The sequence below is a fragment of the Cryptotermes secundus genome, unplaced genomic scaffold (genome assembly GCF_002891405.2).
Source record: "Cryptotermes secundus unplaced genomic scaffold, Csec_1.0 scaffold250, whole genome shotgun sequence".
In the NCBI taxonomy this organism is placed as follows: domain Eukaryota; kingdom Metazoa; phylum Arthropoda; class Insecta; order Blattodea; family Kalotermitidae; genus Cryptotermes; species Cryptotermes secundus.
Genome location: NW_019738873.1, coordinates 2,463,406 through 2,490,914, shown reverse-complemented (window position 1 = coordinate 2,490,914; position 27,509 = coordinate 2,463,406). Strand labels below are relative to the sequence as shown.

At 37.5% G+C, this 27,509-nt stretch overlaps 1 protein-coding gene across 1 annotated transcript in view; it reads right to left on the bottom strand.

Moving 5' to 3' along the window:
• Window positions 1-23,113: 23,113 nt before the first annotated feature.
• LOC111871094 (phosphoglucomutase) overlaps window positions 23,114-27,509 on the bottom strand; it is a 30,647-nt gene continuing 26,251 nt past the window's right edge. Inside the window, exons 11-12 of the mRNA XM_023863886.2 lie at window positions 26,816-26,911; window positions 23,114-24,305 (exon numbers count right to left, since the gene is read on the bottom strand). Of these exons, the coding sequence (XP_023719654.1) occupies window positions 26,822-26,911 (90 nt within the window). The 3' untranslated portion in view covers window positions 23,114-24,305; window positions 26,816-26,821. The remainder of the gene's footprint in view (window positions 24,306-26,815; window positions 26,912-27,509) is intronic.

Genomic DNA, 27,509 nt, shown 5'->3' with positions numbered 1-27,509 from the left:
GGGAATGCATACTTTCAAAGTCAAGGCTTTCTAAAGCTGCTGAATGATAAGCTCCCACAGATGGTTTCTGTCACTCACGACACTAAGACAATTGTGGTATCAGTCTGACACAATCTCGGAAAGTTTCCAAATATTAGTAGGAGAAGTGTACAGTAATTATGTGGTGACTGCAAGTTGCTCAAATCAAGAGCTAGCTGATGTGCACTTCATGTTTTGTTTGGCAGACAGAAATGCTGTGGTGACTTGTTTGTACCAAGAAAGGTATCCAAGGACAAACACGTCCAGATAGGAAAACATTTTTAAGTATCCATTGCCAACTTTGTGAACATGGGAATTCTGCACCTTGTGTTGCCAATGGGGTGATCAAGATCTAAGACTCATGAAGTAGAGGATATTGTGGATGTTGCGACTGAAACTCCTAGAATTAGTACATGAAGCATGTCAATGCAAATAGGCATCACTCATTCGAGTGTCTGGAGAGTGTTGCGAAAACAACAGCTGTATCCCTACCATCTGCAGCGTGTACAGGCCTTGTCTCTACAAGATTACTCTGTGTGAGTAATGTTCTGCCAGTGGTTCTTACAACAGTGTGGTAGAAATCCTAACTTCCCTGCCTTGGTGATATTTATGGATGAACCACAGTTCACAGGTGGAATCGAGAATTTTCACAATCAGCAACTGTGGGCATATGAAAATCCTCATGCAATTCTTCCATCACATCACAAACAGCAGTTCATCAACATCTGGCCCAGAATTTGTGGTAATAATTTATTTGGAACCCACATACTTCCAAATAGGATTACAGGGAAGAATTACAATAAATAAATGACAATCAAACACTGACTTTCTGACTCACAATTCGCTACTGGAAACATATCCTTGAAAACGACCCACTTCCTTGCAAGCTCAGATGAATATTTACTTCTCAGTTCTCAAAACAACGCGGTGCCCTATGTGGCTGACTGGTCATAACAGTCACATGTAAACGTAAATACTACCGAAATGAGTACCCTGATAAAACGATTTCGTTGTTCAGAGCTAACGAACGAACCGGACTTGACCTTGCGTGGGCCTGCTGTGTTTTCAACCCGAATATCAAACTGCCGGCACTCCCAAAGAGTGCACGTGTACTGCGGAACCAGGATGGCACAGTTGGAATAGAGACTGGCTATGGGCTGGATGACCGAGGGTTCGGAGTTTGAGTCCTTGTAGGGTCAAGAATTTTCTCTTCTCCACATCATCCAGACTGGCTCTGGGGTCCACCCAGCCTCCTATCCAATGGTTATTGGGGGCTCTTTCTGGGGATAAAGTGGCCGGGGCGTGAAGCTGACCATTCACCTCCAACTAGTGCCTAGGTCAAGAAAAGCGGATCTATACATCCACTCCCCCATATGCCTTCATGGTATACTGCTTAATTGGTTAAGCCCAGGAACAACTTACCTTTACCTTTTAGAGTGTGCCAGGCAGGTCATTCTAGTGCACACACACACACACACAATTTTTTATCATATCCCATTTTTCTTTTATTATACTAAGCAACAATATTTACTCAAAATTTAGAACACATATAGAATTTTCTTGTAATTGCATATTACTGCATAATCTAAAAGAATTGACAAAATGTCCAGAACATGAAAACAAACCAAAATTAGGGCACTCAGAATCCCAGGGGCTACTTCAAACTCATATCCACAAGCAAATTTTTTACAATGCAAGGAAATGAATATTGGAGAATGATGTGTTGCATCACTGACAGCACCATACTTGTGAACGTGCACATATTTACAACACTCCAATAATCATCAGGTTATTATTATCCTGTTACTCTGTATTACCATCATCTCAGCTTTTCCTTCAACGCTTTAATTAAAAGTATAAACAGTAAAGCTATCCCTGTAACAGGCCATGGGAGCCCATGAGGCTGTCAGCCTTACATGCTGGCCGCCCTCAGTACAGGAAATGTACTTCATGGCAAAGGAAATACAAAATAGCAATTTTTGGAGTTTAATGAACAATAAAAAAGATTATACTGAAATTATTAATAATTTGATTATTATGCTCAAAACTCATACACCTGACAGAAACCAATGAGTGGCCCATAAAAGAATTTTAAAAACATTTTATATGTGCCAAATATTATGTAGGTCTACAGAGACTATAACATCTGCATGTCCCATGCCTGAAGTCAACCTTAATACTCTCGAATGTTCAAACTGGAAGAAATCTCTCAGCAGTGTCAATTGTTTCCTGTGTACAAACCCAACACCCACAAAGATGTTCCGTTCTGTTTTGCTGTTATCGCACTCATATAAACACTTACGTAATTACCTGATATTATGAAAGCTGACCTGCTTCTTCATTAAACAGTAATACACAAACTTTTAATTTCCATGTGCTTTGTTGCTAGACGAATCCTATATTCTACAATCTTTATTAACATGAAACTATTTACAATTTACAGTTTCTACACTGTACAGCCTTTGATTTATCATCTAATTTGTAGTCTGTAGCATGTGCTGTATGTTACATTTGCTATCATTTTTATGCTGTTTACAACAGCACTGAATCATAATACCAATTATATTTGTTATCATTTCTCCATATTTAAGTAATCACAATATTGAAGTCTTGTGCATATGTAGTGTAAATTACAGCACAATATGTAGCTATGCTGTACGAACATAACTTCAAAATGTTAACTTAACGTCCATTATTTATCGTCCGTTAATATTGCAACACTCTTCCATTCACCACTCAATTTTAGTTTAACATTATACACCTTGACACTACATGTTTTGTCCCCAAACGGCCATCTTCAGGTGTCTTGATATGTTACAAATATTTTATTAAATTGTGTTAAAACTGCTACACTGTGTTAGCTCGTGTTAAAATCACAGGCTGTAGTTCTCTTTTCATGGTAAAACCAGATAAAATTCTTAAAGTTTCTATTATACCCACATTATTTTGGTCCATATTATTTCACCTCACACAGGGTGTCATCCATTTTCATAAATGTATGTCTGTCCAGGGTGTTCTGTTTTGGCAGCTTGCTACTAAAGACAACACCACACGCTGTGCAAGAAACACGCAAACCAGGGGCATATGGCAGTCATAACTGCCATTTATGAATTTATAACATTTATGAAAATTGACGGCACCCCGTGTGAGGTGAAATAATATGCACCAAATTATCGTGGGTATAATAGAAAATTTAAAGGATTTTATCTGGTTTTACCTTGAAAAGCGGACTAAAGCGTGTGATTTTAACACGAACTAAGGCAGTGTAGCAGTTTTAACACAATTTAATAAAATAACTGTAATATATCGCAGATATCAAGACACCTGAAGATGGCCGTTTGGGGCCGAAACATGTAGTGTCAAGGTGTATAATGTTAAACTAAAACTGAGTGGTGAATGGAAGTGTTGCAATACTGATGGACGATAAATAATGGACGTTAAATTGAACAATTGCAACGGGATGCTGAAATACTGAATTCAAAATGTTAACATCTAAATTATGGTTCAAACTTTCAGTGAAGGTCCCCACTGTAGGGTATACCGTCTTATACAGTATTGCCATGAGTTCTCTTACTTACAATTGGCAGTGGATAAGTCCACCAGTGCCCCAGTGATCTGTAAAGGAACTGATACAGTTGAGTCACTTTACAAATGCATTTATTTGATTGTGGAAGCCAGTGTAAAATCCAGCACATATCTTGGTGTATTTCAGAACATACCTACCATATATTAATGATAATGAACCCCCTCCCTCTCTCTCTTACACACACACACACAAAACAGGCCATCAAAAGAAACCCAAACCTTCTAGACTAGTAACTTCATTATATAACATCACACTGCAATGGAGGCAGGCCCATATGAATGTCATACATGTCAGGACACTGCTATTTGTTTAACTTCTTTGATGCAATCCACAGTGGACGGAGAACAGATCTTCTTTACTTCACCTCCAGTGGCACACCACCATAACCATCTCTCCTCACTCCCACTGTCCCTGTCCAGACACCGTGGTTATTTTTCATTGCAACACAGTACACTGTTGCAAAGGTGATTATTATATACTCTTTGTAGTAGAGTAACTGCCGCCTTCATAAAACACATCACACATACACATAATACATATCTGCTGATTTGTCTACTTTTAAATCCTTACAGCATACTTTACAATAATTCTTCAGAGTATTCTGGCTATATATTGTTAACTTCAGTACTGATACACTTTTAATGAAATGGCTGAAACATTACATTACAAATTCAGTTATTTCCAAACATGAGAGAAAGTGAATACATATAAGCAATATCATATTACACTGCAATAACAAATGCATGTTTATTCAAATACTTCAGCAATGTACATATTAATATTCCTCACAGATCTCAGTATTGAACTCCAAATCATTTTACCTGTGCTTAAAACTTTGTTAAAATTTGTGAACCTTTGTATTTGTGTACATTTTCAGACATTACTGTCATAGCCTGGATCATATTCTTGGAAACTCATGTAACTTACACTGTAGCCTACATTGCTCAGCTACAAAACAGCTAGAATTTGGGGGGGGGGGGATAAAACTACCAGCATGTGTGGGTCATATTCTGTATACATTAAAATTACTGTAGTAATAGGCAAACCAGTATAATTTAGTATTTAGAAAACAATATCCCATTCAAGTATTCCTACCAGGAACACAGTATATTGCAAATACTGAACTCAACTGCAATTCCCCTAAATATGTGAAAAGTAAGCTGAAACTGCGATAGTACCCTTGGCTTAACAAATTTTATTTTAACAACAGTGATTAAAGATTTGAGGCTTTCACGGCGGTGACTATGAAGAAAGCAGTCTTCTGGGCTTTGGCGCCGTGTATATGTGGTGTTAACCGACGTTTCGGAGGAACGTATCGCCCCCATCTTCAGGGTTGAAGAAAAAGTATAGGTAAATCTGCAAGCGACAACACCGTGAGACACAGTAACGCAGACTGAAGAGGATACCGTTAGAGCAGAGAGGGAAGGGGATGAACTGCGAGTAAACAAGTGAAAGCAGTGGTGTGGGAGGGGTGGGGGAAGGGAGCCGGGACCAGCGTGATTTGTGTAGGGGAGAATATAGCAAGGTTAACTGGCTGGGCTTTAACTGTGTGCTGAGGGGGGGGGGTTGTTATGTTGTTTGGTCATGGCCTTGTGGCTTCCTGGATCTAGCGTCATATCCCGGTGGGGGGTTTTTAAGAGAACAGATAAGAGGTTTCCAAGACCGCTTGCAGATTTACCTATACTTTTTCTTCAACCCTGAAGATGGGGGCGATACGTTCCTCCGAAACGTCGGTTAACACCACATATACACGGCGCCAAAGCCCAGAAGACTGCTTTCTTCAACAGTGATTAAATGTTTTGTAACATAAACTTTGCCTGGGTAACTTCATTACACATATCTTCAATGAACAACCAATAGACATTCAACTTTTCAAAACAAATCTGTTATTACAGAACCCACACATAAACATCATCCTCATGTCTCTCAGGCAGCAGCTTGTCAGGGACTCTTCCACTGTAGTCTTCCTATAACCAGAATCATAAGCTTACACTTCAGAGTCCTACTGCTGTTATTCTCACACTGTAACAACACACCCCTCTGAATCCTTATGTAATAAAGTTGTTGTGCCGCTTTTGCTTCTTGAAGATATTACTTTCTCTAAACCTATTTCAAAATTATTTCCCTTAGTGCTCTGTTCTACTGAAACACCTGATGCAAGTGGTCCCTAGTTAAACACACGTCAGTCTCTTCCTATGTTCACTGATTCAGAATTATGACTCTTGTTTGATGTCTATAGGGGAGGAAAATTAGTGGAACCACACAGAGATCTTATTAACTGTTGGCTATGCAACAGATATTCCAGAGAACCAATTAATTTACTTTCAGAATATTCCACTGTTCAAATACTGACTGATAAATGTCAGTTGTTTAATTATCAAGAGATAGTGGCAGCACGAGAATAGCTGTGAGGGTTGAGAGAAAGCAGCATATCTATTTCAGTGTACTCTATTGGTTAATTTAATTGAGCTCCTGAAGAAAACCATGAGAATTATGCTACTGTAACTGTGGTAACACTTCAACGTGGTGCTCAGATATTAATTCTGTACTGATATAGAACCTACAATATACTGGCTTCATCATTTAGTTTATAGGTAATATTAAATATATACATTCAGTCATGAATGACAGCACAGGGTACCTGAAAGGAGATAATGATACCACGAAGTGAGAGGGAAAACTAGTTTCTGTAAATTCATCAAATTTAGGAACAGATACACAGTATGAAAACGCAACAATATTGAGTAAAATCATTATAAGATTTAATTATTTCCTATGAAACTTTTTAATTTTACAGTGTCTATTGTATAAGACCTTTATTCTTGTCCGACCTAGAACAGGCATTTGCAGTATTGCTTCCATTTGCTCGAATCTTCTTACACGCAGAAAACACTCAACTACTTACAAAGCAACAATCATATGTACATAGAATAGGTCAGCTCTAATGAAGCCCCACACACCTGCATTTGTTTGAGTCATGATGGGCAACAATTCTGCCATTCACAGTGGTGAAGATTTTGTATTGTTGCCTTCTAGGTTATGATACTGTGTACTGTACAGTAAGGGGATATCAATGTTTCAGGGGAACATATCCAAGGTACCCCATAACTGAGGGCAGTATGTGTCTTTCAAAACACTGATACCCACCCTCAAATTGCAATTTCACCATTCTTGTGCAAGCGAATATGTCAGCAGAAGGGATGTCATAAACTGTGTTACATGTAACTACAGGTAATTTTTACAATGAACATATTGTAACATGTTTCGTTACTGAATACGCCGTAGAGATGGTTAATTGGTTTATTTAACAATCTACAAGTAACGGCTACAATTACTTATCTCACAGTTGCGGGGTTTCACACTTTATAACCCTAATCGCATTAATCTGTTAACACTGTTGCGGGGTTTCACGACTTATAACCCTATGCGCAAATCAGTTCACTCTGTGTTCAGTAGTCTACACGTATACAGTAGGGGAGCTAGGTATCGCTGTATCACACGCTCCCAATTACACAATCACTCACACGTCCGGTTCTTCTTTCCGCGACAGCTGCTATACTCCAACAGTAGTCGGCTGACTGGAGAACTGTTGATAACACACTCAGCGACTGTCACTTTATAACTCTCCTCGGCGACTGTTACTTTACAACTTGGAACTGTCTTCGGCAATGGCCAGGTTACAACTAACTAGTAGCTGCTGTGCAGTTCCCTTATATATCCGCAGTGGTGCCTGTTGCGTTCCACGTCACAGTAGGAAGTTGATTACGGGTACGTAGCGTTGCGCGTTACGTCACCGCGGAGGGGTGGGAGCGCTACGTTACCGCCACGCGGCTGTGGCCTGAGTTGCCATGTTGCTGCTGGGTAGGGAGGGGTTCTCCGTTGCGCAACATGTTACAATATTGTTAACAGTGTGTAATATCGGCTTTTGTAGTTAGTTGCATTNACATAGAATAGGTCAGCTCTAATGAAGCCCCACACACCTGCATTTGTTTGAGTCATGATGGGCAACAATTCTGCCATTCACAGTGGTGAAGATTTTGTATTGTTGCCTTCTAGGTTATGATACTGTGTACTGTACAGTAAGGGGATATCAATGTTTCAGGGGAACATATCCAAGGTACCCCATAACTGAGGGCAGTATGTGTCTTTCAAAACACTGATACCCACCCTCAAATTGCAATTTCACCATTCTTGTGCAAGCGAATATGTCAGCAGAAGGGATGTCATAAACTGTGTTACATGTAACTACAGGTAATTTTTACAATGAACATATTGTAACATGTTTCGTTACTGAATACGCCGTAGAGATGGTTAATTGGTTTATTTAACAATCTACAAGTAACGGCTACAATTACTTATCTCACAGTTGCGGGGTTTCACACTTTATAACCCTAATCGCATTAATCTGTTAACACTGTTGCGGGGTTTCACGACTTATAACCCTATGCGCAAATCAGTTCACTCTGTGTTCAGTAGTCTACACGTATACAGTAGGGGAGCTAGGTATCGCTGTATCACACGCTCCCAATTACACAATCACTCACACGTCCGGTTCTTCTTTCCGCGACAGCTGCTATACTCCAACAGTAGTCGGCTGACTGGAGAACTGTTGATAACACACTCAGCGACTGTCACTTTATAACTCTCCTCGGCGACTGTTACTTTACAACTTGGAACTGTCTTCGGCAATGGCCAGGTTACAACTAACTAGTAGCTGCTGTGCAGTTCCCTTATATATCCGCAGTGGTGCCTGTTGCGTTCCACGTCACAGTAGGAAGTTGATTACGGGTACGTAGCGTTGCGCGTTACGTCACCGCGGAGGGGTGGGAGCGCTACGTTACCGCCACGCGGCTGTGGCCTGAGTTGCCATGTTGCTGCTGGGTAGGGAGGGGTTCTCCGTTGCGCAACATGTTACAATATTGTTAACAGTGTGTAATATCGGCTTTTGTAGTTAGTTGCATTATGCGTTGAAACTGTTCCAACGTTCTGGAATAGACAACAGTCACTCTCTTCAGGGCAAATGAGGCAGATACTGTCAAAAAGTCAAATATGAATACATGATCCACCCCACAGTATCAAGTGTTCCAGTAAGGTTGGCCTCGCATACAACTGTTTCATTGCAAACTTCAACATAATTTTGCTGCTTCATGAATGAACATTAATGTCTGTTTTATGTTCCTTAAAAAGAAGTAAATAATTTTTTAGATCTGCCTGTGAACTGTGTGAAAATGCTGTGTGTAGGGCTGCATTAGTTGCCGTTCCTTCAAATATTGCACACCTCTAGGCATTCACAACTGCATGCAAAAGAAGACTTAAGGCATCCAACATTTTGTAAACATCTACAAAATGTTTCCTCAACAGCTCAGAAAAAGAGGATTTACAACAAATAAAACAAACAACTAGTGCCAAGTTGAGGTATAGCTCCTATCATACCATGCAAAGGTTGAAGGATGTCACTTCCCACCCAATGGAATTAATAATGCACAGAGAATCATTTATGAACCAGATAAAGTTATTCATAGATGCTGAGAAAATGCCTTACTTCCCAGCTGCTAAAAACATAAAAAATGACGACATACCAACAAACACTATGAGACTCCATGGAGCAAGAAACATTTATGTTTATTAAAAGAATAGTGAAAACGTTTAATACTTAAGAACAAGTTCGAAAGAGTGAATAATTTACACACACAATAACAGTATATTACATTATTACAATACAGTTAATAATAAGATCTTTCCATCTATATATCATACAATCAGGCAGTCGAAGGCTGGTCGCATATAGAATTTTTTCTTCCCATTGCTCGGAAACTTAGAAAAAAAAAACAAAAGACAAAAATGATGCAAATTGCATCACCATTAAGTTCGAGCGGAAAAAAAAATTGTTTCTATCAGGTCCCCATAGTCTTTCTTTGCAATTATTTACAAATCTCTCATCCAAGAGTTACATGCAGCAAATTTCACTTTTGTAAGGTTCACTACTGTGAATTTTACTGAAAGTGGAATGAGAATCTTGCAATTCTTAGTGATGAAATTACAAGCTTTTTTTTGGTTGTTTTGCTTTCAGCAATTTCTCCATGTTTGATGGTGACCTAGCACAAAGCAAAGCATCGCCTGGTCAAGAATTCACATTGTAGGATTTATGACTGGATTATGACAAAAAAATTACTTGCCTTAATTTTATTTTTTCCTTGGATATTAATAGAAGTTCTCACACTTCACAATACTACATCTATCCATATTTTCATATAAATACAAATTGGTTTTATAGCTAACGCATAGTAAAATAATGAGAAATATGGGCAAAATTATCCACTCCTTGCTCTCACTAAATGCACCAAATTTATGTAAACAAATCTTCAGTATTTTTGAACAGAAGATTCTCCACCAGTTAACTGTTAAAGAAACTGTGGTATGGAACCCAAAGACCCAGCACTTACAATAGCAGAGCATCACTACACATTATCCTTTGCCACTTCAAAATCTCATAGCTAATACCCATGTGTTATCTTTATTGTGTATCATTAGGGGTACTAATGTGGCCATCATCACTATGTGACTAATAAAACTAATATTAATGTGTTAATATTTTTTATTGTATATGCCACTATATGTTTTAAATATTTGGGTACCTTGTTAACAGATGATGGAAGGTGTACGTGTGAAATTAAATCTAGGATTGCCATGGCAAAAGCTGCATTTAGCAAGAAGAATCTTTTTACCAGCAAATTGGAATTAAATCTGAGAAAGAAACTAGTGAAATGCTACATTTGGAGCATGGCTTTGTATGGGGCTGAAACTTGGACACTTAGGGCAGTAGATCAGAAACACCTGGAAAGCTTCGAAATGTGGTGTTGGAGAAGGATAGAGAAGATCAGTTGGACCGATTATGTGAGAAATGAAGAAGTGTTAATTAGAGTCAGTGAGCAGAGGAATATCCTACACAAAATAAGAAAACGGAAGGCTAATCAGATTGGTCATATCTTACGGGGTAACTGCCTTCTAAAAGAAGTTACTGAAGGAAACATAGAGGGGTAGACAGAAGTGACCAGAAGATGTAAGAAGATGCTGGATGACCTTGGGGACAGAAGAGGATATTCTCAGTTGAAGGAGAAAGCTCTAGATCGCATTAAGTGGAGAAACTATGTTTCAATGAAGCGATCCTCTTCAGGTGGTTGATATAAATATATACCATCATTCTTGAACTGTTGATTTGATCCCCTTGATTTAACCACTCCAAAAATACAAGTATTCATCTTTAACATCTTCTCACTTGCATAGTGTGCGCACACACAGACAGAGTGACATTAAATTCCAGAGTATTAGTGTACAGAAAGTGTACTGGCAGTCAAGGTTGCATTTCTGCTAATCAACAGTGTTCAACTGAATAACTTCCAGGGAGAATCAGTGAATTCAGAAAGATACTGAGCACTGGCCCTGCTGCCCTCATACTTCTGGAGTGGAAAAGAATGAGATAAAGAGAAAGTCTTTATACAGGAAATCAAAAATAAAAATAGGTAGCATTTCAGGCTTTGAATCCTTCATATCAAAAGGTCACCAGTCACAATTCCCTTTAATTAAACTTACTGATCCAAGTGATCAAACTTGTGTTAATGAACTAAGGATTAGGCAGGCATTAGTGCCGCACCTAGCAAGGACTTGGCACTATGCCTCTGTACTTTCCATTGCTAGGGGAAACCATGATCACCAGTTTATTAAGGCACTCCAACACAGATACTTCAAGAAAATCCTAAGAAAACACTGAGAAGAGCATGCTAAAAAACTGACAGCAGGGACACCAGGTTAAGCCACACAGTGATAGGTTAGAGTTGTATGGGTGACCACAAAGGCTGACTGTGCCCTCCTACTGCATAATATACCAACAGGAAGAGGCATCAATTTGACAAACTGATATAAATATCAGCAACATATGGTCATTCACCACATCAACCCTGATGATGAAGATGGAAGTCTTTGAAACGTTTGGTCTTAGTTCAACACTAATATGGCTGTTCGTCCCTTCCTGCAGGCAATGTAGAAACTAACTACAAAAAGTTAATATGTACATACTCGTACTAATTACTCTGCATGCTCTCTATAACGCTGTTTTTAGAAAATGCTGAATGTGCCTATTATGACTTCCACAATAAGAAAGTTAATGGACCCAAACTGTAGAAGTCATTCTGAAACTTCACATTATGTTTAGTACAGAAAATTTAAAGTTCACAAAATTAATCCCATGCTGCTTACTATACAGCTTAAATCTAAATTCTAAGTGGTGTAACAAATGTGCTGAATCATCCTGCAGGGCAATATCACTCCTTAATTACAATCTTCACAATCCACTGTATATGTAAATTACAGGCGTGGTCTATACTGGCCCTTTACACCCAGACCAACTTGAACTCATAATTTGTTTCTTTGGGATAATTTCCAACTGACTTGTACTCATGGGAAGAACCAGAAGTAAATCTGTCAAGTACTGGAGTGCATTATATCCAAAAATGCCAATTTTTTAGGAGACAGGGTTTGAAGTTAGGGACTTAACTTCAGTTTAAATGTGGCTTATCTGAAATCTAACATTTGAAAGTAAGGTAAATCTACACAAGCATGTGGAGATAGAAGAACAAAATATGGAGACAGAAAAGTGCATTATTTCATTTTTGCCCAAAAGCAGAGATGGAACCTTCCAATACTGAGCTAACAAAATGGGCATGAAGTGTACGCGTGCGTGCGCGCACACACACACAAGTTTCACATGATACAGCAAACATTTGAAGAGAAAATTTATGTGATATGAGCAGCCTATAAACAAAGCTGTTGCAATCCGCCTTCCTACCAGACCGCACATATACATGTAAAAAGAGGTACCAATGGGCCTCCAAGCATTTTAACGATTTCATGTGTGTATACAAGCAAGAAAACTGTCACCATATGTCCGCAAAAACACTATGACATAACATTATGATTGATACCATAATAGGACATCTTATATGTATGATTCTTAATTATAGTTTAATTATGTACCTTATCTCATTTAAAATATTTATCTTTCATTGTATTTCATGTTTTATATTATTATGTTATACTGTCGAAATTCCAACACTGCACTAAATTATATAGCATGCAATTCAATAGCTTAGGAACATGTTCATTGTGTATTTGCCTGATGATGGCTTTCTAAAAAGCTGAAACATGTAGCAAAATACGGTTAAACATCAACTGTCTTCTTGTTGTGTTGTGGCAGATTTTAATAAACAAATTTAAAGCTCTTACATTCTACAAAGGCAATGTTCTGACAGACTTCCACTGACTTCCATTACATTCTCTAGAAGCTCACTATCTGTATTTAAATTCATAAAGAATTTGGAATAACTGAAAGCCCACTTAAAGCATGATCTAGAAATATTTTGCTTCTTGGGTCACCATCAAACACAGTATTTTTATCTTCACATTTTCTTTCAAATTATAAATTGGACCACAGGTAAGAAAAAGAAATCTTATACTCAAAAACGGATTAATTACATTCCTTCCAAAATACAAACTGAAGGCTTCAGCTCATTTCCATGTACACAGTTTCTAGTCAGCACAGCCACAAAGCAAACTTATACATTTTTTCTCTCTATGGCTCTACAGCCCTTTGGACTTTGGCCGCTTTTTCAGTTTCTTAATCCTATACACAGTCAACAGGACTCCTTTGACGGGAATTCAGCCCATGACAAGGCTGTTACGTACACAAAGAACAACATAAACAGCGAATAAACCCACACAGACATCCATGCCTCGAAGTGGGATTCGAACCCATGATCGCAGTGTTTGAGCAGGCAAAGATGGTTCATACCTTAGACTGTATGGCCACTGTGATCGGCAACTTATGCACTATGGGGCCCATCAACTTTATAAGAGGAGCATCCAAGTCTTCCAGTGTAAGTGCCTTCACGTGCACAGAAAAAGAACTGTATATGTGCCATGGAGATAACAAGAACAATCTATCATGGTCCTTTCTGAATGAAGTACATCCTTCTCGATACAGTTCACTCCCAGTGAAAGAGATCACTGTGTAGAAAAATGAAACATCACTGTCTTACATAGAGACATTTCTTCCCTAATGATATGTCTATGCAAAACCATACTTATATGCCCAAAACATAAAATTTATATTAAATTGTTGCTGAAGGTTTGATTTTGGTTAATACTATTTTACTTAAAAATTGTTAAATGATAGATAAAATTTTTAATTACAATCACTGTAGACTTACAATGAATGTTCAAAACTATTAAACTATGGCAGAAGAACAATTGGTGTGAAGACACTCCACGTGTTCTCCCATATATGACTGACTGTGTTACCTTGGAAACAAAACTCCTGACTGTTGCTTGGTAGACCATTCTTAGTTACTAAATACCAAACATAATGGAATCCATCTGGCCAAAGAAGCTGATTCTGATGAAACTGACATTTTGTGTTTGGACCTGAAGTATACTACCTATTGAGTCTTATTTAGAGAGACAGTCTCAGTTAATTACTGAAACTTAAAACCATCAAAGCCATTTTTGAGAAAACAGTTTTTTGTGGGCATCTAAAGGGCTCCTATTTTTTGGAGTTAGGATATTCATATTTACTGGGCACTGGCCTATGAGACAAAATCTTAAATACCAAAATACAATTCATCCATTTGGGTGCCAGTAAGATGCACAACACATACAGACATCATTTAAAAAATAACTTTTTTTGTGTGTTCAGGGGGGCTCAAAATGTGTAAATCCCATCAAAATATCAATTTCCTTCACGATCATAACACTATGGCTTTGAGAAAGAGACGTCAAGTTTCTTGTATGGCAGAAAAAATACTGTTCTGTACTTCAATTATCAGGTTCCTCACAAGTACCTTCATGTAAGCAGTAACTACTAGAGGTTAAAGAAATTATGCTGAAGAATTTGATGAGCTTGTTCATGGTTTTACATTTGTAACAGCAACATGTTCAATTCATATAAAAGAAATAACCATAAAAACGGTTTCATGGAACTGGCATGATACTTCAGAATCATATTAATTCATCAGCAAACTTACCTATGGTCCAACAAAACACTGTACTTTTTTTTCAATTAATGACATTAATGAAAAATAGAATTCTCTGTTTTCTTTTTTTGTATTATCATTTTTTACATCATTCTGTAAAAATTGGCAGTGACAATTTCATGTACAATGTACCTTATACTTCTTTCTCAAGTTAAAAAATAAAAACGTATAAAAACTACTTTCCTCCAGTCCGCATCACGGGTCTCTACTGTCACACATAAAATCTCTATCATTCAACACTGCCAACAAATAACTGCTGAGGTAAGTTGTCTTGTGTGCAGTTGCACTAACAGTCAAACCTACATCCAAGGAACACTAACTGTAAGCTTGTTTACAGCGCTACTTAGAGCCTTCATGACAATGAAACATAAAATCAAAATGATAGTAATTTAATGTCAAAAATGATAAGATTGACACAAGTTATTTTTTGGTCAGTAATCAAAATAAAACAAAAAGTTGGTCAAGTTTAATTTCATGGTCAAAACTAACAATATGAAAATGAGAGACAGGTCACTGAGTATTATCTGTTGTTCAGGCTTCACCATCCTTCCTGTGAGATGACTGTCAATATTTCCTGCTGTATTTAATGATTCTCTTGTCATATGCAAAGGGTATGGTACTGCCAAAATTTGGTGTATGCTTCTGAATGTTAAAACTGCCAGGTGGAATTTAGTTCATGCAGATTATCACAACAACCAACAAAATGAAATATCTGAATTGAGAGTTACACAAGAAATGAACACTGAAATGGGCCATCTCTCTTACAAATTGGACAACATATTCACAGGAAATTACCCGAGCAGACTTTGTGAACGGTTTGGTTGTTCCTCAAAGGCCCAAACTTCTTGTTTCTATGTGAGCTGAGTTTGTGACATACACCACTGAGAAGCTAAGTGGTCGAAGTTTCTCTGGGGGGGCGCAGCATTTCATTCTTTCTCAATGTTGTCAAAGCCTTTTTTTACAAAGCACCAAGACTGTTGTATGAATGTTTCTTTTGATATTTTTACATGGCTCTGTGAAACCAGAACATTTTCTGTGACATTTATGATTATATTATACATAAGTTCTTATTTGAACCTGGTGACTGCCAAGCATCTTTATGGATTCAGGAGTAGTTGCATCTAGGTGTATAATGGTGGCCTGGCACAGAGAGGTAGACACTGTCAGCCAGAGTTTCATAACGAACTGGGTTTCCTTTCTGTGTGTACATATAAAACAGCTTCATACAGCACCATAATAAAAGTCGAGAAAACAACATAGCCTTCTTCTGATTTTCTAATACACATCAAATTTGAATGTGTCACATATAAACAAGTTGTCTCTTTTTCAATTTCTGTCCTTTGGAATGCAGTTTTGACAGTCAGGCTATCTGCATATATATAACTAATTGTCTTAATTGTTCTAACATTTTGAATTGTACTACATTCCTGAATCTAGTTTGTTCCTGTTGTAATATGTCTTCTTGTAAAGCAATGTAACTTTTAATATACACATAACAGAACTCCCATGGCATGTGGACCAAACATCAGGATATTGATATGTAATTCTAAGTATAAATGTTACACAGACATGAGTCCGATTCTCAAAAATTACAGAGCTGAGCATTTAAAGTTGTCCATGAATTTTAGTTTACACTTGTACATCAACAGAATTCATAATCACTGCTGACCAAATAGTAAATGCAATAAATATGAAAGGATAGTTACATAAAACAAACAACTACATATTCAAACAGAATGGACAACCCTTCCAACTGAGAGCTGTGTGCTGTAGCCAGACATCCAATGTTTGATGTTCAATTGTCAACTGTTACACACAGAGTTACAAAACAGTATAATCATCTTAGTGTTTGAGCTGTCTGGAATTCAACCTGAAACGTCCCTTTGCTGTGTATTAACTATCAGACAGTACAGTGAACTCAAAGGAGTTGTTACTTTACGAAGTGACCTTTGTTGGAATCTACCTGAACATACATACCGTATATCACAGTTGGGTAGGAGTGCCGATTTTTCAAATAAGCAAGCAGATATCCAAATTGCTGAATTCAAAGTTGTAGACATTTTTGGGAAGCACAAGTACTTATGAGAGACAGACTCATAAAGGAAGTAGGAAGTGCAGGAAAGAATTCTGCGTACAGCAGACAAGAGACCTATTATGAGTGTACAGTGACTATCTGTTGTACTGATGTAATCCAGAGTGGGACAATATGCTCACTATATACATCATCATTCCTGTTATATTTGATACTGGTTGTTAGCACACTGCCACTTATGTAAGGACATATTATTTACATATGAAAAACAATTTTCTCATCAATTCCCATGCTGTTCATACAAAAATATATACGATGGGGTACCCAAAAGAAACTGAACTAATTTTTTTGTGGGCAGAGCTTTTGTAGTACCGCGTTTTGCTGCTATGAGCGCATAGAGCTAACATTCCTGAGTCGATAAGCCGACTACCGTTGCTTCAGAAGGTAAGGACTAGTTTCGGCAGAGTTTATAGTGACAACTGTTTTGTGTGATCGTCGTTTTTGCAATGGCCCGAACACATGAAAATGTTGAAAAAATTCGTGAAATCATCAAGGAAGATTGATGACGGACCATTGAAGAAATTGTGGAGCTGTCGGGAGTGACTTGGAGCTCAGTTCAGCGAATTTTGACAGAAGATTTGGGAATGAAAAGGGTGGCTGCGAAATTCGTGCCACAACTGCTGACTGCTGAACAAAAACAAGGTCGCGTGGAAGCATGCTGTGCTTTGAAAGAAGAGTCCCGAAATGATCAAAACTTTTTTTCAGCATTTTGCTGATGTTGCTGAGGTGAAGGAAAAAAGCGACGGAGGCGCTGACAAGCATCTCAAAAGATGAATTTAGACAATGTTTTGAAAAATGGAATAAAAAACTAGACAAGTGTATTAGTGTAAGTGGAGAGTACTTTGAAGGCGACTGAAGGTTTGTGCTTAAAATTTGAATAAATAAGTTTAAAAAAAAATAAGTTCGGTTTCTTTTGGGTACCCCCTCGTATAAGATTTGATGCAGTCTAATGAGGCACTGTCTATGGGACCATTTGTCTTTGAAGGTCATTTTAAGAGCTGTTGCTACTATACTGTGATGTGTATACCCACTGCGACTACCTCTGTGGTCTAGTAGGCAGAGTTCCTGGCTACAGATCCAGAGATCCAGGTTCAACTGCCAGTGCTACAAGATTTTCTGACAAGTAGTGGGTCTGGAACAGGGTCCACTCAGCCTCGTCAGGATAACTGAGGAGCTATTTCGAGGAAAAAGCGGCTCCAGTCTAGAAAACCGAGATTAACAGCCGTGGGGATCCGTTGTGCTGACCATGTGACACCCTCTATTGGCCAAAGTTGACACTAACTTCACTGACAAGTGGTGGTCGTTCAGTTGGTATGGTTTGCTTGAGGACTACAGGCGACAGAGTTTGTTTGTATACCCACTGCTAGGCAATAACTCAGTAAACATATTCCCATGCAAAAAATACTTGCTCGACAATAGAACATCTATTGCCAGGCAATGGGTCGGTAAACAGGCCTTCTTGACACCAGAGACAGTGTTTTCCGTGGATACCTGATCTTGAACCACTTTATTCTTTTCTTTGGGGATATATGAAGATATTGGTGCACCAGCTCAACTCACAACAGAAAAACTTCACAACAAAGCAATGCAAAACTCTTTATGACAATCTTGAAACCATTTGCTATATGATCACTGTCACAAAACACATCACTGTGCTTCCACAATGAAGGTCACTTTGAACACTCTCTCATATAACTCGTATTTCAGCACTTGTATCTCATTTTTGTATTACATTTACAATTTGATTAGCAATGTTTATGATGCCCAACTGCGGGGTAATTCCATGTCCACAAATTTAATGCTCACACTTCTACAGTGATTAGGAATCAGACATATGTTCAAGTAACATTTCTGTTTATCTGCCTAATTAACAATACCCAGAAGTTTGGTCTGTCATGGGGCACTGTATGCTCTGTTTCTTGGAAGGAATAAATTCTTGAAATCCAATGACCAAAGGAAATGTCTCTGTTAGCCAGATATGTAACATTAGGAAAACAAAATCTATATAATAAAAAATAAACAAGTACCAGTATTTACATTCTTGACGCCATTCAGCAATAAGAACTGCGGCCAAAAGATATGTACTGAATTTAGGCAAACTCTTCATGGAGACTATATAGGGACACTTTATCTGAATCAGGTTCACTATCCCAAGCTACAATCTCAAAGCAAAATTTGATATCAATAAAAAATTATTCCCATGGTCAAAGGCATCATAGCAGGTTTCCTTCTAATCAACCAATCAATCAACTAACAAATGTTTCTTTGCAATACTGTGCTACTGTACACTTTCATCTGCATTCATGCATCTCTCTGCAATTGCAATATGTTTACATTTAGTGTTATTCCTCTGATTGAAAAATATATGTGTATTATATTACAAACATGCATTTCCAACAAGCTGCACCTCATGAGGACAGAATGTGACGAGCAAGCAACTCAAGTGTTAAGCTGATCAGGGGCATGTTCCGCCAGCCTCCAAACAGTGTACATTTGTATACACGTGTTTCTGTCATAGAGAGAAGGGGTTGAGCCAAGCTTCTTACATACTCAGTCCCATGCAAATGTCCAGACTTCAATGACAGCTTACCACTCTAAAGAGCATGACGAAGAATATTACCTTAAGCAGACAAAACTGAACATCGGGTAGAACAAAGATGCATATGACAACAGTTGTGCAGATGCTAGACACTGCCATGCATTACGTAACTACCTGGACCCCTCCTCTCTAGTTGAAAAATGAAGTATGATATTATCTGCTTGTATGTATTAAATACACTGGAAGTCTTATGTAATGATGTGTGCACACTCTATTTAACATTTAATTTACAAATACTTTCAAGAAGAAATTATGTTCAGAAATACACCTGATCTGAAGCAAGTTCACACATTTGTGAAAACTACATAACTGCACTGTGCTACACACCATGTCAACATTATTACAATAATTAGTTACTGCACTACTTGCAATTTCTAATTTTTATAATACTTTTATGTGGTAAATTCCAGTTAATAACTAGTACTCAGAATATTCAGTCATTCAAAGCTGTAAGATGCAAGTTTATATATCAAGCATGTTCTTGGTAATATGTGCCACATACCAGGTAAAAGGGATTTTGTTATTCAACAAATACCAAAATAAGACAGCCATGGCTAAATACATGCATCAAATCACCACATAAATCAGAGCTGCACTATGGAACTACCCCTGGATTGCAGCTGATTTAAGCACTGTGCTCAATTCTCTCAACTCTCTATCACTATCACAAGTGTACATATCAAGAAATGATGTTAGAAATGTCTTGTCTGCTAAGGCTATCACATTCCAAATGGTAAGTAATTTTATTTAAAGTTTCTGATTTAGAAGATGATGTTTCACAATATTTTAGAGGTAGACTTTCCAGTATATACAAGGTATCATGTTAAAACATTCCCATATTGCTTAAAATGTCAACACGCGAGCAAATCATTTCCTCTTCCATCCACCCAACAAGTTTCATAAGTTGCAGTCTATTATAGAACAATATTTGAAACCTTATTCTGCACTGGATACGATTACATGACTGCAAACTGTGTAAAGATTATTACATACCAAGTTTACAGTTTTATTTTCAAAGCATGTATGCCTAGACACATTTCTGGTTATGCTGTATAATTAATGACCGCAGTTATGTAAATACAATCCAATAATATGGACATAAATAATAATGTACTGGAATTCCAATTTTGGCATCCAAAATCATTATACCTAACCATCTGAAAATATTTCATTGTAATTCCATTCACAGCAACAAATAAGATACAAGAACCCCACATTTCTAGCATCTTCTCTTGGATTTCAAAGAAAGTCCAGATTGGGTGATGACAGTGTGCTGGTAAAAGTGCACTGACCAACATAAAGAGGAAGCAATTCTAACCAACCAAAAACAGTTGCCCATGAGTAGCCCCCCCCCCCCCAAACACAGGAAGTTACTTCATATAATGCACTTTTCATTCATTCATCAATGGCTCTACAGCCCTTTGTGGGCTCTCATCTCTTCTTCCATCTTGTAATCTTTTTTACACAGATGGTAGGTCTCCTTGGACAACCGATCAGCCCATCACAAGGGTGCTACATACACAGGCCAACACAAACACAGATATCCATGCCTTGAGTGAGATTCGAACCTGCGATCCCTGTGTTTGAGCAAGAAAAGACAGTTCATGCCTTAGACGGCATGGGCGATGTGACTGCCATAATGCTCTTTAGGAAATATTATTCTAATCTACATATGCTGACTGCAGTGTTAAAATGTATATTGACTACACCTTCACCTTGTGTGGACACCACAATTACTTTCACCTCCTTATTTGTAAGACACTGGGCAGTGTACTCTCACAGCAGAACATGATGGAGGAAAAACGTAACTAGTACTTCTGATGTTGAAGCCAAATTTATAGATGGACAATAATGGTTGTTCCATAATGACACAAGAAAGTTTATCCTCTTATGTATGCTATGGTCATATGAACTCTTCTGCTAACTTTAAACCAAACCAAAACGCATTCCACTATAACAGATTTATTCAGTCTGACTCTCTTTGTAATTATGAGTCGATGTCACATTATTTCAATTTCAATATGCTTTATTACAGATGATAAAACCTTGACAATTTCTTATTAATGGTTTTGAGAACAAAACTGATATTTATTGCAGATACTGTTGGTCTCCATGTATCCACTAGGGAACTTAGGGACATTTTCCACCTTTAACATCAGCAATGTTTCAAGACTTAGGCCTTCAAAAAGGTGCATCATAGTTGCAAACAGCATCTGCAGATCTCTGGACATATCCCTGGAGGATACAGTTTCCTTTACTTAATCTTACTGAGTTTACGGTTCCAGTTATACCACTAGTGTGTTACTTGTATTGTTTTGTTCTCTGGTATTTAATTTTCAGTCTAGTTCTATTCCAGCCTTAGTCTAGCTTTAGTTATGTATACATTCAGTGCTCGCCTGTTATAGGCCACTCACTGTTGGCAAGCACTTAAATAAAGGAAATGAACTGAAATTTAATAATAATAATAATAATAATAATAATAATAATAATAATAATAATAATAATAATAATAATGTTGTTACTGTTACTAACAACAACACAAATTCCAAGTACAGAAAATCTGGAAATTAAGAGAAGTGTATCTTCTGCTAATTTAATCATGGAATTTCAACTGCCATATCTAATACTACCACCAACAAAAATATAACTGCTACATAACAAAAGCCTCTACAACATGATACAATAATTCCTACCACAAAGAACGAAAGCCAGCAACACACCATACACATAAAATCACCCAAAATGGATTTTCATTGATCAAAAACAAATTTCTCCAATAAATAATTAAACACCAAGCACAGTTCACTACCTCAACTTTTATAAAATTTCTACACCCTACCTAACTATTTATGGAAAAAAAAACTCTTAATTATTACTAAAGATACCTTAGCCCAAGTTAATCAACAAAAACACTTTTATGTACAACAGTGTTACAGTAGAAAAATCTCAAGCAGACAAAGCAGGAAAAAAGCTTCTGAAATCTATACAAATATTTACAGCACATATCTAGAAAATTAATCTCTCCCTACATCTAAATCTACTGAACTAAGGTATTTGTCTCTTTCTTGATTAATAATGTGACTTTTACTCGCACTGATGCTGATTCGAACTGACTGGCTGAACTAACGGAAGCAACTGCCCAAAGCAGTATATTCTAGGTGGGAAGCAACTGTAACTGGTTAGGGCACAACAATATTCTGGATGGGAACCATAAACAAACAAACATTCTTCCATTTCATACTCTGAGGACAGCACATTCACCTGTTTTGTTTCGCTCAAACTTTATGGATTTCTGTGACCATATAGAATTGAAGTATAATTAAAACAGAAAGAAAATATCTTAATCTTCAGAGAATGATGAGACACAAGCAGTCAAACTATGCAGACGATGATAAATGAAGAAACGTGAATGCACTCTGCTGCTGGCATCTAAACCATCAAAGCTGCGTGTGCTGAACCACAGAGCAAGTTCTAAGCCAAGTTTATGGTGGCACACTGCAACATTTGTTTAACTGCAGTTCAGCTACTGACAATGTCAGTTACTGACGGTATATAGCATCGAGTGACTAGATGACAGCAAATAATAAATTTGAAAGGACATGGAAGATAGCACTGATATATTGGGTTTCTGGACTTTATCCATCGTCCTGGTTTTTAAGATAACTAATAAAAACATGACGTTTCGGAAACTGGATCTGTTTCCGTCCTCAGGTGAAGGAGAACACCTATTCTGTTGGGTCCCTTAGAAAGAGCTAGCCTCAATCACTGGACCAATGGTGTAAAATCCACAAAACATTAAATTCTTTTTAAGGCCCAACTGCTGATTGTGCACAGAACCTCCCTTTCTTGCAGGAACATACTTCTCCTCCACCACTCATCTGCCTTACACTGGTGCTCCACTTACCACTTGTACAAAAGTAGAGCAGCGTGCAGTCATTTGATTTTTATGGGCTGAAAGTGTAAGAGGCGTGGAAATTCATCAAGGATTATCATCACAGTCCAGTGACAGTGTTTTGCTATAGTGAAGTGTGTACAGAAGGACTGGCATGCTCAAAAACAGCCAGAGAAGTGTCACTGATACAGACTGATCAGGATTCCCACCAATGCCACATTACAGTGCTTATAGTTCACAAAGAATTTCCATATTGAATTGAACCACTTTGGTGCATATGGTAAATGAAGTCATCATGTCGACACTGTTAGTGGTGAAAAACTAATGGTGAAGGTCTAATATGTTCTACAAAATTACGTATGTTATACAATCAATAATCACAAAACCATAAGAATGAAATTCCTTCTCCACTATGAACAACTCTGTTCAAAAGGATAAAGCACCGCCTTCGGTATCAGTCAATCACCTTTGGTTGTACAACAGTGAAGGCCGTACAGTAACAGCCAGTAGAAGAGGGAGGAGAGCGACTTGGAAGAGGCAAGAGAGATTTTTCCCAAAAGCAGAAGTGGAAGAGGAATCTATGTTAGTAGTTCACATATTTTGCAGGGTTTCAGATCCACTGGCTACACTGTAAATCCAGCTAAACAACCTCCATCATATATCTCCACTACTTCCAAAACAACGAGAACAACAAACACATTACTAATATATGCGACATCCTCATGTAGTTTTATCATCACATCCTTGTTTGGAAGAAGCACAGGGGCTACAAACTGATAAACTTCCATATTATACATTCAAAATATCTACTGAATTCAGCAAATTCAGCACAGTATGAATTTCAGCCATTTCATCATGAAGGAACTGTATCAGTCACTTAATACATTCCTCTATTCAAAAGTTACAAGACAGTTATCATAACAAGTGTCATTCATAATCTTCAAATACTCTGTAACAGTTTTGTTTTAATACACTTTTTTACTGTTTAACATAAAAATTAGACTAAAATCCCAACACTGTTTCAAGTATACAAGCTGCAAAAGAAGAAAATACATATATTAATGTCAAATGTGCATATGAAAACCATTTCATTTTCTAAAGTTTTGCATTTAAAAGTAAAACAAAACATGGACTAATAAAATTGGCACGGAAGACAGAACAGCATGCTCTGCAATTTATATGATTATCCAAACAGAATTACTTTGTTCCTGACAGAAGCATTTTTAGTCACAACCTACAATAGGAACTTTGGCAGTTCAAGAAGTTTCATTTTTAATTATTATTCTGCAAGAAAATAAATCTGTAATCATATTACCAATGAAAATATGTACATATCCCTTAGCTAATGTCATAATGCAACCTTGTTAGTGTGGAGATTGATCTAACCTTAGTATTAGAGAGTTACACTCATTTATATCACAAGGTCTCAGTGGACTAACATGTGCAGTGACCAACAGTGTAAACCAGTCTATCCAAAGTAAGGTCACTATTATGACATCACCTGGAAATAGGTTCTTATGTTTTGCGACTATGTTATGTGCAAAGTCCTGAAACCTCAACTTTCTGTATCTTAACTGCAACAACAGGATGACTGATGATCCCTGTGAAACTGAAGCTGGCATTCCTTAAAATGCTTCAAATGTAGTCCTACAGATAGGTTAGGATGCATTACTGTAGGGTAGGGTAGGAAGACATTTACCTGATAATCTCCTATTCAAAATGATCTAAAACAAGGAGATGCCTTATCGCAACTTCTTTTAAATTTTGCTTTAGAATGTGCCGTCAGGAAAGTGAAAGTAAACTTTAATTGTTTCTTGCATCCTGTTGTGTATTTAATCAATATTAGAGTCAATTTTACCGACCACACAACATATTTTTATTATTATTATTACACTACATGTTTCGACCTCAAGAGGTCATCCTCAGGTGTACGAACACAGCTGTATAATTACACGCAATCACATTCGTCTTCTCACTTATTCGATCCTGTATCTTATTCAGGCCCACACTCAATAATATATCAAGCTCCTCTAACAAGGACCGTAACAGATCCAGCAACATCAGAGGACGCGGAAGAACGAGACCNGTGTTTTGTGAGAGGAGCTTGATATATTATTGAGCGTGGGCCTGAATAAGATACAGGATCGAATAAGTGAGAAGACGAATGTGATTGCGTGTAATTATACAGCTGTGTTCGTACACCTGAGGATGACCTCTTGAGGTCGAAACATGTAGTGTAATAATAATAAAAATATGTTGTGTGGTTGGTAAAATTGACTCTAATATTGAAGTCAAAGTAAATCTTGTGGGAGTGAAACTGAATGGGATCACAATAACTTCTTGTCTATGCTGATAATGTAAATACCAAAAAGAAGAAAACAACAGAAGCTCTAATTAATGCCAGTGAGGAGGGTGGTCTAGGGGTAAACATAGAGAAAAGTTAAGTATATGACACTGTCTTGTCACCAGAAAGTAGGGTGAAATCATAACATAAAAGGCAGCTAACAGACTGTTTGAAAAAGTATCAAAATTAAGATATTTGGCAGTGACATTAACAAATAAAAATATGATTTATGAGAAAATTAGGAAAAGATTACACTCGGGTAATGCCTGACACCGTTCATTTCAGAACTTTTTGTCATCTCATCTGCTGCCTAAAACTGAAATATGCAGAACTGTAATTTTGTTTGCGTGGCTGTGAAACGGGGTCCCTGACAATGCAAAATGAGCATATGGAAATACTGGACACAATGTTAACCAAGTAATGCATGAATAAAAGTTCATGCCAAATGCATCTGCCTGGAGAAATACTCTTAATTTAGAGTAATCACAGTATGCTGGATTAAAAATGGTATCATTTTTTCCCCCTCAAGTAAAGAGCTTTTGCAAACTTTCTACCTTCATGATGGCCACTACTGTGTTACTAGTGATGTGGCCTGGTAATGATCAGATCATGCCAATATCACCACTTACTTTGTCGTACTACTACTGGGCTGAATTATGAATCAAAACCTGCTGTGATCTTCTCTACCTCTGCCTGCCTTTACTCTGCTACCATGTCGCAGCCATGGCTCAACGGGTCACTACTCTGAACCCTCTGTAACTGTCTTCCTTACGAAGACAGCAAGGTGTTAGGGCAGGAAAGAATGGGATAGGAGATTACGTGACACATAACTTCCAAGGTTCAAGGTTGAATTCAAAACGTTTGTTTTTAAGAGGCCATCAATATTACAGCATTATTACAATATTACGAACTGTAGTTCGTATGATCATACAATCATATTCTTGCATAAGAAACATTCAGATTAGTTTTTACCAAGTTTCATAACAGCCAAAATTCCTACACATATCATATTTTCACCAGAAACCAATAGACCACAACTCACTAGTGACTGAGATGAGACCTAATGGGCCCAACTGAGTAGGACCTTTTTCTTTTTTAAACCTGATAAAGGAAGCAGATATAGCTTCCAGAATGCTGTATAACTTACATATACCTAAGAAAATGGCCCATGTCTGACATAATAATTTTATAATGCATTACCTCTCATTATGTGATGACAGTAGGAGCTTCCCTCCCAGTGTGAATCTTAATTTCTGTCACATCCAATGCAATGTTTATCAGAGGAGAAAGCACAACCTGTGAAAATTTTACACAGTAAGAACAATACCACAGAAGAGAAATAAACTAGTGCACTGCATATTTTAACCCTAGAGTTCAATTAGACTCTCCCACAACTTACAGGTTCAACAAATCACTGCCTCTGCAGAGAATCAGAAGCAAAGTGAACTTCAGGACCTGAAGTTTAATATTCACCTCCAGAACTTTACAGTTATATATCTATACATAAGTCTGACTTCTGACCTGCCAAAGTCCGCCTGTTTGACTGGGTCATCAAAAAACAACAAAGAAATCAATTGCTTTTATGATGCCTGATCACGTGAGCACTTTTGTTGGTTGAATTAGCGATAACTTCAGTCGTCTTCAAGATAATTCATTAAAGACATCATAAATCATAAGTCACTGAAACTTATACACACAAATGAAGAAGCATGTAACACAATTAGAAATCAAAATTTAATTTGATGCATTTTGAGGAAGGTGTAGAATATTTTTAAGTTTCATGATTATTTGTGCAAAGATTAATCAATCTAATCCATAAGTGCACAGTACCTCTCCTTCTAGCTAAATCTTCCAATTGTTTAATTAATATACTGACCCCAGTGAGTGCAATAAG